The 12,093-nt window shown below is 51.4% G+C and overlaps 1 protein-coding gene across 1 annotated transcript; it reads right to left on the reverse strand.

Moving 5' to 3' along the window:
• Positions 1–1,464: 1,464 nt before the first annotated feature.
• KMO (kynurenine 3-monooxygenase) lies at positions 1,465–11,024 on the reverse strand. The gene is made up of 15 exons (XM_064660117.1): positions 10,864–11,024; positions 9,675–9,744; positions 8,411–8,508; positions 7,407–7,496; positions 7,137–7,185; positions 6,450–6,537; positions 5,735–5,900; positions 5,202–5,273; positions 3,937–4,058; positions 3,021–3,168; positions 2,543–2,600; positions 2,356–2,438; positions 1,999–2,100; positions 1,849–1,908; positions 1,465–1,678 (listed from the first exon to the last, which is right to left on the reverse strand). The coding sequence occupies exons 1-15, from the start codon at positions 10,915–10,917 to the stop codon at positions 1,505–1,507; spliced, it is 1,434 nt and encodes a 477-aa protein (XP_064516187.1). The 5' UTR covers positions 10,918–11,024; the 3' UTR covers positions 1,465–1,504.
• Positions 11,025–12,093: the final 1,069 nt, after the last annotated feature.

A 12,093-nucleotide genomic window follows, 5' to 3' on the forward strand; every position in this document is an offset into this window, starting at 1 on the left:
GTTAATGATTTATGCATTCTAGGATTGTCAAGGGACTTTTGCAGGCTTCTGCAGGACTTTTGCATTATACCTCTGATGGCCCATCAAAGCCCATCCCCCCCCCCCCAATCCTGAAAGGCTGGAAAAACCCTTTTGCCAGACCCCTCACAGAAACTCAGCACAGACCCAGGAGATGCTGGAGGCTCATGGCACGGCCTGTGACACTAACCATGGATATAGTAACTCATAACTTCTTTGAGTGTGGGGGCTTCCCTCCTTCACCCCCAACGGATCAAGGCCACTACTTCAACTGACAGACATGGAAGCTGCAACTACCAGGTTCCATCTCTGGACCCCGGGGGCGGTGACTATAGACATCTTTCCACTCTCAGCTTTTCTTTCCCTTACTCTCCCTTACCCTTATCCTGTCTTTCCTTTCTCTCCCTTCTGCATTTTCCCCCCAGGGTTTATGCCTATGATAGATAATATAGATGACAACACCCAAAATGCTGACATACCTGTTAAAACAAAATTGTTAAAATAAACCCTACCTGTATATGTTTTCAGACACCGATTATTCAGTGTCATTTCACTCTAATTCACTCCAAGGGAATTATTGATAAGAACCTGGTTTACCCCCCTCCCCTTTTTCTGGGGCAGGTCATAACAAAAGTAAATACATCTGTCCTTCTAAGAATTAGGTGCAAGGGCAGCAGCTGAAGTGTTCATTGGAGAAACTACAGCCACACCCTGTCATTGCTGCCACCATCTCCCATGGGTACAGTGCCTTGGAAAGATGCTGGCCAGAGAAACAAGCTGTCTTCTACACTAATTTGCCATCTATGCCCTGCAAGGTGCTCCCTTGCAAGCCAAAACCGACTCACTGAATGATGCAGAGCAGTTCTTGTCCCTGCCCACTTGCTGGCAGCTGTATGTAAACCACCTCAAACAAGAGTGACTGTGCTGCCTCAAATCAGGGGTTTATTTTGGCCATTTTGTTGTTCTTCAACAGTGACTGTGAGGGTCTAGGGCAAGGTATGAAGAAGGAAAGTGTGCCTGATACTCCTTCCAGCACTATCCCAGCCTGCTGCTATTTTTTGGCTTGAGGACCCCCAAGATGTTGGCTTGATTTTGGTAAGAGCAGCAGTCTGCAGTACGGGCTGGCACACACCGATCAGGTCATAAAACCATGGAATCACTAAGGTTGGGAAAAATTGGGTCATTGAGTCTAACTGTTAACCCAGCACTGCCAGGTCCACCAGTAAACCATATCCCTAAGCGCCACATCTACACACCACAGCACTTGGGAGCAGGCTGCCAGGATGAGGCAGACACACACCTGGGCCCCTGGACAGGCTCCCTGAGCACTCTGTGCCCTGATGGGCTCCTCTCACCTGGGCAGAGGGAGAGAGACCAAACTGCTTCTGAAGGGCTGGAGCAGCTGCCAAGCCACATCCCAAGAGAAACAACATCATCCAGCTGAGCTGACAGCCCATGCCTTCGCTTTTATTACAAGGAACTCCCCTTACATTTCAGCCACTTGTGTGCCAAAGGGAAAATTTCTAATATTCTTCAGGTAACGGGACCAGCCCCACAAGTTTTCCACACAGAAGTCCGAGTTCCGTGCCAGACGCTTGATCAGCAGGTAGGTGCCCGCCAGTCCTGCCACCCCCATGGCAAAGATCCCTCGATTAATTACCTGCGAGTGCAAAGGGAAACCTCAACATCATCAGAGGTTTGCTCCTACCCTGCGGCACCAAGCGAAGTCGTCACACCTGCTCCCGCCTGGCGACATCCCACCACCAGAGCTCCCCTGGCATCTGAGCAGTGCTGGCGTGCAGGATGCTCCCGAGGGCACCCTTCACCAACCTTTTTCTGCCATTTCCAGCGCTGAAGTGCCTCATGGTAGCGAATTCTGGTGAAAGTCACCTGGGAGGGTTGCAGGAGCGCTGTCACCACCACAAAGGCAGCCAGGAGGAGCTGGTGGCAGCCCAGGCAGTGGGGACACACTGGCCTTACCATGGTGTACAGCGGGACAATAGTGGAAGGCATGAGGGTGTGGAGAAAGTTGTCTACGTGCTTCCGGAAAATGAACCACGTTGAATTCACGTGCTCACGCATCTGCAACAGAGCAACAGTCATGCCTTTGCCAGGAATTTTGGCAGAGCTCCCCCGTGCTTTGCTAGCTCTTCTACTGCCTGTCCGAGAGGTCACACAGAGCCTCCCTAGCCCCAGTGGCATTCCCAAGGAGCTCTGAGGCTAAAGTCTGCCAGGGTGAGAGCCCAAACAGAGTCTTGCAGGGATCTTGCCTGCTGTGTGCATCCTAAGAGCACTGCTGTGTGCACGGCCCGTGGGACCACAGGTCCGTGTGCCTACCTCCACGTAGTTGTACATGGCTAAGTCTGAAATCGCATGGTCGTCTGGTACCCTCAGTCTGGAGAACTCAGGGAGGCAGGCTCCTGGCAGAAGAAAGCAACAGTTCACAGGCTGCAGGGTATCCAGCTGCCCTCATCCTCAGATAGGTGTTCCTCTGCTCTCACTCCTCCCCAGCCACCTCACTCACCAAGGTCGTTGTGGAACTGGTCCATTAATTCATCAAAGACCAGACAGTCTTCAAAACCCTGGGAGGAAAATTAGGGGGTTAATAGGCATAAGGAGCCACATGTTCATGAGAAGCGCTCCCATGAATGCTTAGCTAGCGTAGCTTTTGGTCCCACTAACTACAGCCTCAGGTGGGAGTCTTATTCCAGGCCACTCTTCCAGGGGTCTTGAGAGAAATCCAGGGGATTGCCTTTCCCAGTAGCCTTTACCCCCTCCCACACAGTCCTCTGCCTCATGAGAAGGTAGCATCACTGCCCTGTCCCCTCTCCTCCCCAGGAGGACACCCTGACTGGAGCTCAACACCTGCCAATGCAGAGGACATCAGGCTGTGGGACAGGCCAGCCCACGAACTCTGTGGACCTACACACTAAAACCAGGCAATTGTGGGTGAAAAGAGCGGGGACCCCACTAACACGGACCAGGGCCAGCCCTGAACCTACCGCATTCATGCCCTGTCCGTAGAAGGGCACAACAGCATGCGCAGCATCTCCCATCAGCACGCACCGGGAAGAGAGGTGGTAGGAAGAGCACTTCACAGATACCATGGCCTGGGCTGGCAGCACGAAGTAGTCATGCTTCAGCTCTTGCCTTCAGGCAAAACAACAGATACTTCACTTGTGGGGGACCACAAGAGAGAAGAAGTGCAAGTCATGCCACGTCCCAGCTCAGGAAGGCACTGTCAGCTTTGGGATGCAAAACCCAAACCCATGTCCTAGGCTATTTGTGCTGGGAAAAATGTGGGAGCCAGGTAATCTATTTCATTAACTTTCTCCCTATGGACCAAAGGTTTTGTATGCAGGTTTCAAGCTCTGCACACAATTTGAGTGTTGACATCTTGGTCCTCTTACTGTGAGCCGTGGTGGACGTTGGTCGTTGTAGGAAGGATATACCAGAGAATATCTCAGTTTCTGAGTTAATATGAAGTCCTGCAATAAGTCTTAAGAGGAAAGAAAACTGCCAAACACAGCTGAGACCATTGATATAATCCAAAAAAAGCCCATCCCATAACAGATAGCTGTGTTGCAAAGCAGAAGCATTAATAGTGTGAGCTGGAGCTTCCACTGTGTGGGGAGGCTTCCCTCTCATCAGGAAAATGAGAATGTACTGAACAGAGACACAGACATCAGAACATGTACTGGAAAGGCTGGTCCTGGTCCCCACTGCCATCAGGGCCCCCAGGAGGGGTGGGATGCTCCAGCTCTGTGCTGTTGCCCTTGTGCCATTTGTCCAGCAGTGAGAGAGTCCACATAGGGGGATCCATCACAACCCCATCACCAGGGCCTGAGGCTAAGTGATTTGTTCCCTGGCTTCACAGCACTGTGTTGATGAGAGAGGAGGGGAGATGAGAACACTTACTCTCCGATGAGGGGGATGGCATCTGGGAAGTAGGTCTGGAAAAAGCCCAGCACTTGGTCCCCCGTTGTGAGCTTCTCAAATTCCTCAAAGGGCATGAAGAGTGTGCAGGTGAAGGACTTGTCCTGCCAGCCGGGGAGGAAGGTCAGTAAGAAGTCCAGAGACCATAGAGAGCATGTGGCACGTGGAGCAGCAGCTCATTGCCCAGCCTGTCACCTGGCAATAGCAGTGACCCACTGGAGAGGAAAAGGACGAGTGCCCGGCCACCCCCTTTCCCATGTTGGGCTTGCCCACGCTCAGGGCAGGCAGGGGGCAGGTAGAACCAGACAGTGTGTGACTGGCCAGCATGGGCCTGGCACACTGTCCTGGTGCTCCTGGTATCCAGCTGCAGAGGGCTGTTTTGGGGGGTTTGGGTGGGCTCAGACGCGTGGGCAGGGAGAGCTGTCACAGGTACCTGCTCAGTGCAGGAGGCAGGACTGGCTCCACCTCAGGCTGTGAAAGGGGTGGGTGTCCCTCCTGGCACCTTCTCTGAACAGGAGCCAGCAGCGTGCCCAGGTGGCCAAGAAGACCAATAGCATCCTGGCCTGGATCAGGAACAGTGTGGCAGCAGGACCAGGAAAGTGATTCCTCCCCCGTACTTGGCACTGGTGAGGCCACCCCTGGAGTGCTGTGTCCAGCTCTGGGCTCCTCAGTTCAGGAAGGACATTGAGGGGCTGGAGCAGGTCCAGAGAAGGGCAACAAGGCTTGTGAAGGATCTGGAGCACAAGCCCTATGAAGAGAGGCTGAGGGAGCTGGGGCTGTTCAGCCTGGAGAAGAGGAGGCTCAGGGGAGACCTTCTCGTTCCCTACAACTACCTGAGGGGAGGGTGTAGCCAGGTGGAGGTTGGGCTCTTCTCCCAGGCAACCAGCAACAGGAGAGGATGTAGTCTTAAGCTGTGCCAGGGGAGGTTTAGATTGGACATTAGGAAGAATTTCTTCACAGAAAGGGTGATTAGGTATTGGAATGGGCTGCCCAGGGAGGTGGTAAAGTCAGCGTCCCTGAAGGTGTTTAAGGAAACCTGGAAGTGGCATCAGTGCCATGAACTAGTTGACATGGTTGTGTTTGGTCATAGGTTGGACTGAACGATTTCAGAGGTCTTTTCCAACCTAATTGATCCTGTGAGTCTGTTATTCTGTGATTTTTGGCCCTCCCAGTCCCGGCCACCACAGCCAGTTCATCCCCACCAGCTCCATCCTGTGCCCCAAGAGAGCATGGCCATGGGTTATCACCATGTTGGGCAGTGCAATCATCATGAAGGTGTTTCTCGGCCAGATATGGAGGTAGTTTGGTTCCATGGCAAACTGAAACAGAAGAGAAAATCACCTTGTATCCTTGACACCAGTTCCCATTCTTTGTACCATGAGAAGACACAACAACTACAGGGCCCCTGTCTGGTACCTGATGCTTCAGGGAGACACATGGGAAGAGGAAAGGGTAAGAAATATGGGAAAAAATGGAAGAAAATCTGCTGCTCTGCAGTTGCTGATATCCTTTCAGACATGTTCCCATACCCTCAGGACCTCTCAGAGCTAGAGTTAACCCCAATGCTCCAGGACAGGCTCTCTAGGATTTTTGCAGCCAGGTACCAACCTCTGGAAGAGGAAGAGATCCCTGCCTTCTCCCAGGAAAGGTTTAACCCCTTTCCTGAACCCTAGGTAAGAAATTAGTTTCTGTAAAGCTGTTCTAGCAGAGCCACCATGAGAAGGGGGCAGGGTGTCCAAGCTGCAAAGGTCACAGCAGCCTCTGGGACAGGCACACTTACATCTCCATCTTTGGGAGGGATGGTCAGCTCCATGTAGCCATGAGGAATGTACTGCTGACTGTAGTTAAAGCGCGTTTGCCTCATGAACTGTTTTCTGACTGTTGAGAAGGCTCCATCACAGCCCACAATGAGGTCGTAGGTGACTTCCAAGGTCTGCTGGTCAGACCTGAAAGCAAAGAGAGTCCCTTGGATCAATCTGATCTTTAAGGTCCTTTCCAACTCTAACCATTCTATTATTTTATGATTAATCTTGCTGAAACTCCAGGACAGCTCAGCACCTTTTGCAAAGTGACTGGGTCACCTCCAGCGTTATTAATCTTCTGGGGCGAGGGAAGATTGGCTTTCATGGCCTGGGAAGCTCAGTGTTAGGACAAATAATTATCCTGTAGGTTATCAAAAGCATAACTCTGCCAGCTGTACCCAACAATGCAGCAGACAGCCTTGGGGTAACACTGCTGAGCCTGCATGCCCAGGTGGGTTGGGTCATGACCAGAACTTCACCTAACTATGAAACAAGGTCACAGAATTACAGAATGATTTGGGTTGGAAGGAACCTAAAAGCTCATCTCGTTCCAACCCCCTGCCATGGGCAGGGACACCTTACACACACACACACACACTAGTTTCAACACTAAGATTGCTCAATTGTTTGAGGTTGTATGAATGATTAAGCAGAAACTAACTGACCACAACACTTGATCCCACGCTTGCCCACCTTTTTATGGATAACATCCCCAACTCTGCATTGCACTCCACAAGCTTGTGTCCAAAGTACAGCTTAGTGTTGGAGTACTTCTCAGCAGCTGTGAAAAGAAAAGACAACTTAATGTAGAGAGGTTTACTGTCACTCCAAAAATATTTCCAAGAGATCCCTAAATTATAGGGGGGTTTGCCATTACAGGAAATAATTTGCTGGGTGAGTGAGGGCCAGCAGGCAGGGCACACTGGGACTGATCAGCTATGGTAAAAACTATTTAAAAAATGCAAAGACTCCTGCAAAGATTTCTTTCTTCCTCAAAATGACATGAGTCATTGGCTACTTTCCACCATCACTCCACTGAATTTCAGGATGGGATGAGGTGCCTGCAGTTAATGGGGAAGCGCTGGAAATTTGGCCTGTTCCGATTATATACTTGCCCATAGTGCTCCAATTTCTATTTGTCTCTGTACAATCAGGAGCCATGGAAAATGCCACAAAGCATGACAAGGACGAGGAGGCATGTCCTGCTTTAGCTGGGAAACAGCACAGGTTTTCTTCTTAAAAACACGGCTAGTTCATGTTTGCACTTTCTGAGAGCCAGGTAAGGGAGCTTAGGGCCCAAAATCTGCTGGTTATGGGGCAAAGCCGAAATCCTCAGGGAAAAGGGTGTAGAAATATTTGCAAACGGAAGTGACAACCTACCTGTCAGCAGCTCTTTGTTTAAGTTTGCTCTGTCCACAGACAGAATGTACTGCAAGGCAAACAAACAGGGGGTTCAGAAGGTTTTGCTGAGCTTTGCTCTGCACGGCCAGACAGGAAACCCTCCCCCCTTCAAACAGCCCCACTGAACCCGGGGGTCACGCAGTCCCCTCCCTGCATCCTCCCCAAGAGCGTGAGCCCCAGACTGCCCATGACACAGAGGCACAAATGCCAGACACAGGCCCCCTGTGCCCTGCAAAGCATCTTCAGTACCTGGTTCTTCTTCCCGTAAGGGATAGAGTACTTTTTCCCTGAAGGTGTGTGTATCCTCCTTGCCTGCATGGGAATGCCCTTGGACACAATCTGAAACATAAGAGAACACACTTCTGGCTAAAAGTGTGGGGTTTTAACACAAGTTACCAAGCATCACCCCCCTCCCCAAGCACTGCACGTGAGGAAGAATGGGGTGCTCTCTGCTCCTACCTTTCCATGTGCTTATCCAAGTCACCAGGGAAAATTTTACAGGGCTGTCACACCAAGTCACTACAGTTTACTGAGGTTACTCACAAGCTCATTCTCATAAAAATCAGGGGGAAATTATTTTTGGATAGAAGGGACATGAAAAATCCCAGGGTGCTGGACAGGGCAGGGGGTGACAGACGAATTACATCCTGGGACTGGGATATGTGTTGTCAAAGCTTGGGCTCCTCTGCAGAGATCCAGGGGCGAGGACATCCCATCACTGCCAACAGCTGGATGTTAAATGGTAGCCAGCACCTTGCAGAATGAAGGTTTTGTGGGAGAATTTGGACATGTCAGTGCAGAAACCAGACCCCTTTATTGCATCCTGCTTTAGGACATCAGCTCTTTTGGGAGTCAGTCTACTCCTGCCCTGTTTGCCCTCACCCCCGGGAGGAAGGAGAGCATGGAAGGGAGGTAAACACTGGTTGGTAGGTGTTGCCTGAGTGTTTGGTGTCCTGGGGAAGCACCCACTGCCAGGAGCAGAGCCCAGCTGCCTGGGGCTGGGTGCTGCCTCCAGGCTGGGGGAGATCCTGCTGGCAGCTGTGCCATGGAGCAGGGGAGAGCCAGGCTGCAGGCATGCAGTGGAAGAGGTCTGCCTGGGAGAGGTCTGCCTGGGAGACATCTACTTCCACCCTCATGAAAGCAGAGCTACCTCTGCATGCTTGAGGAGCAGAAGAGAGCCTGTCCATCGCCAGCTGAAGTCAAGAGTGTTCTAACCACAGAGAGCCCACCACCAACAGGATCTGCCAGGGTACCTGCTCCTCCATCCCCACAGCTCGGAGGGCTTGGCGTCCTCTGTGAGACAGGGCCAAGTTAATGCTTCTGCCACGGGCAAAGCTGGCCACTCGGATGTCTGCGTGGGAAGAACAGTTGGTTATGGAGGCACTGACACCACAGCCTGGTCTGGGCAGCACCTCCAAACCCCCTGCAGCAACCGCAGGAGAGGCAGTGGGGAGTCCCCACTTGCAGAGAGGGCAAGTGTCAAAAGGCACATTTAGGTGTTGGGCTGAGCAGCTTCTGGGCCACCTTTAGCCGGGGAGAAGCAGCTGCAGCCCAGTGCTGCAAAGGGAATGCTGGATCCCCCAGAGTGCCAAGGGGCCCCTTATCATTAAGAACCATTTCCCCTCAAAATGGAGAGGGCTGAGCGATGAATGCCTGGCAGGTTCTGCTGAGACCCCACAGACTGACACTTTCTGGGACATCAGCAGGTCACCTTCTTCATTCCTGTTCAGATAGAAATGTCTGGGTACCAGCCTGTTCCTCCTCAGAATTGCCTCACTCAGCCTTCCCAGATTGCCTGGCCAGTGCAGGGGGCAGAGCCTCCTCATGCATCTCACCGTAAGCAATGGGCCAAAAGCTGGAGTACAGCAGTAAAATCCATCCAACTCAGAAGGCAATCAGAGGCTTTTTGAACCTGTGGAACTTCTAGCAACTGTGAGCCATGCAGCAGAACTGCCCGTCCTGATGTCTATCAGAGCAGGAGGAGTTTCCACAGAGATCACGTGGCGGGAGTGGGTTCTCCTTCCCTTCACTGCATGCCTGAGTTTCACCTCCCATGGTGTCGTTTTCACCTGCTGCTTGGCTTGCCACCTCTGCCCAGGTTCTCTTTGTCTGCCAGCTGACAGATACTGAAGGTGAACGATTTCTCTGCCTTTCAGCCTTGGCTCTAAGTCATGATTTCTCTGTTGTGGCACCCTGAGGACCTGGAGGCTTCCTGAGAGCACTCCATCTCTCCTTCTGGTACAGCTCTGGACTATAATGCTTCGTGCAGAGACTAAGTTTGAAAGGTGAGGATTTGAATCAATATTTAAGCCAAGGACATAAAAAGGGCATTGTTTTAGTAGCTGAAGGGTGGGTTCTCTCCACACAAGGCAACATACTTCAAATAAGTGCTCCCCCCCTCACCCAGGACCTAAAGGGAAGAGTGAAAAGAATATCCCCAAACTGTCACACTTTCAGATTTCTTTTTTTTTCTGTGGTTTCGGTGAGCTCACACAGTAATGATCAGGCTGAGCTTACCTTCTCTGGCTTCATAAACATCAACATGGAAACCTCGTCTAGCAAAGAAACAGGCATTTAATGCGCCCACCTACAAGAGAAGGACCAGGAATGGTGGATGAAGTATTCCACAGGTCACTACTGAGATGCATCAAGGGAAAGCAGTGATCAGGGGATGCAGCTCAACATGTACAGGTAAGTCCTTTGACCAAGAGCCTTAGAGGACTTTTTGCTGAAGAGCAGTCCTCTGGCAGATCTGATATGTCTGCAAAGTCTCCAAGACCAAAGCCACCCATCAAAACTCTTCATATGAAGTCATACCAAGCTCAGGCTTGTTTACACACAGTAACTGAGTGCAGCAGGGTTAATCTCTTCAGCCAGAGATAGCAGGAGCTGGTACAGGCAAGCTCACAGCTCCTCTCTGGACTGTGTTTATCTTCCTCAATAGAATTCTGGGTGCTGCAGCATTCCCTTGGGAACACATTGGGGGAGAACAGCACGAATATGTCCTGTTTGTTATTTAAATCAATTTTTCTTGTTTATTTCCATCACTAATTGCTGTCAGAACTATAGACTCTTATGTCATCACTCTTTTCCAAGAAGCTAATGTCCAAAAAGTCGAGAGAGAGATGTTAGGTGCTGCAATGCTCCATGCTATCATAGGATCATAGACTCACAGAAAGGGTTGGGTTAGGAAGGGACCCTAAAGACCATCTCATTCCAACCCCCTGCCATGAGCAGGGTCACCTTCCACTAGACCAGGTTACTCAGAGCCCCATCCAACCTGGCCTTTAGAGTCAGACCACTATGCAAGTAGCAGGGGATGAAAACCATTGCCAAACAAAAGTGGGCAGAGGAAGGCATTTCCTCTTAGCTTGGCATTTACTGAGTCTCAGTCCTTGCAAAGCATTTCACACTGGTGACTTGGTTACAGCTAGAAACAGCCAAGGGGCAGGGGGATCTGGCGGCCCATCAAGGCCTGTTATTTAATGTACCTGGGCACCATTGCTCCACCACCACTCAAACCCCTTCCTCAGAGAAAAGGACAAGAGCCTCCCACAGCAGGAACAAAACCAGCCCCTTTCCCACGCCCCATCATCTCACAGAGGAATGATTTCAAGACAAACATCCAACCATGCTCAGGCAGTGCTTTTACAGCCCCAGCTCCCTGGCAAACACAGTCATGCAGCAGCTAAAGGGCATTTCCTACCAGGCCACCTCCGACAACAGCAACTCTCTTCCCGTGTGGGTCACAGGGCTCCATCACCAGGGCAGCCCCTGGGCCCCAGGTGCTCCCTGCTGTGTCCTGTCCCGCTCCCTGTCCTGCCACACCACCCTCTCCAGTGGGGAGGGGAAGAACATGGGAGGCTGAGTCACGCCTGGGCTCCTCTCCCCTGGTCCGTATTAAAGTTTAACTTCCAGCACAGAGTGTCAGCGAGTCAGCCTGGCTGAGCCTCGGGGGCAGAGATGGGGACTTGGCGTTACTCAGCCAGGCTTTGTCCAAAGGCCTCTTTCAGAAATTGTAAAGCAATTCCACAGTCCTCAAGGAACATGCACAGAGCAGGAGGAGAACCTGCATCTGCCAGGCTTTTGCTAGTGCTTCGCTGGGCTGCAGCTGCAGGGGCACTGGTGGGACAGTGCAGAGTAGCTTTTGGGGTTGCACAAGCTCTCTCCTGAGGCTGAGATGTGAGCCACCCTGCTTGCTCAGGAGCCTCGTCCTGTCTTTGAGGACATCTTTCATCCAAGGAAGCTGTGTGTGACTCAAGCATTTTGGGGTGTGATGCTGGGCAGAGGGTTCATGCCTAATCTGCAGAAGCTTTCCAGGACTTGAATGAGGCTGTGAGACGCCTCTGCAGGCACCATTTCACATGCCCATCCTTGGTAAGAAATGCTCTCCTGAGCCAGGGCTGCACACAGCAAGGTTTGCAAAGGGAGGAGCCAATTACAGCCTGCACACAATAGTTAAACAGCAGACACTGAAAGCACATGCATTAGCACACACTGACCACCATTTATTGCTCAACCTGCCATGCACAGCCCAAACCAGCAGATTTGGCTCATAGAATCCTGAGGGTAGGAAAAGTCCTCTAAGATATTTGAGTCCAATTGTTAACCCAGCACGGCCAAGCCCACCACTAAGCCATGACCCTGAGTGCCACATCTACACAACTTTTAGAGACCCACAGGGATGGGGGAGGACTTAACTGCTTCCCTGGGCAGCCTCTTCCAATGCTTGACAAACCTTTCAGTTAAGAATTTCTTCCTAACGTCCAGTCTAAACCTTCCGTGGTGCAGCTCGAGGCCATTTCCTCTTTCAGGCAGAGAGTGAGAAGTTGTAGAGAGTTATAAGAGTCTTGAAAGAGAAAGATCAAATCCCTCCACAAGCACAGCACCATTCCTTGTGGCATGTCCTGGTTCCCAGCCCATCAAGGGCCAGCAA

This window comes from Pseudopipra pipra, chromosome 7 (assembly GCF_036250125.1).
Source record: "Pseudopipra pipra isolate bDixPip1 chromosome 7, bDixPip1.hap1, whole genome shotgun sequence".
Classification (NCBI taxonomy): Eukaryota; Metazoa; Chordata; class Aves; order Passeriformes; family Pipridae; genus Pseudopipra; species Pseudopipra pipra.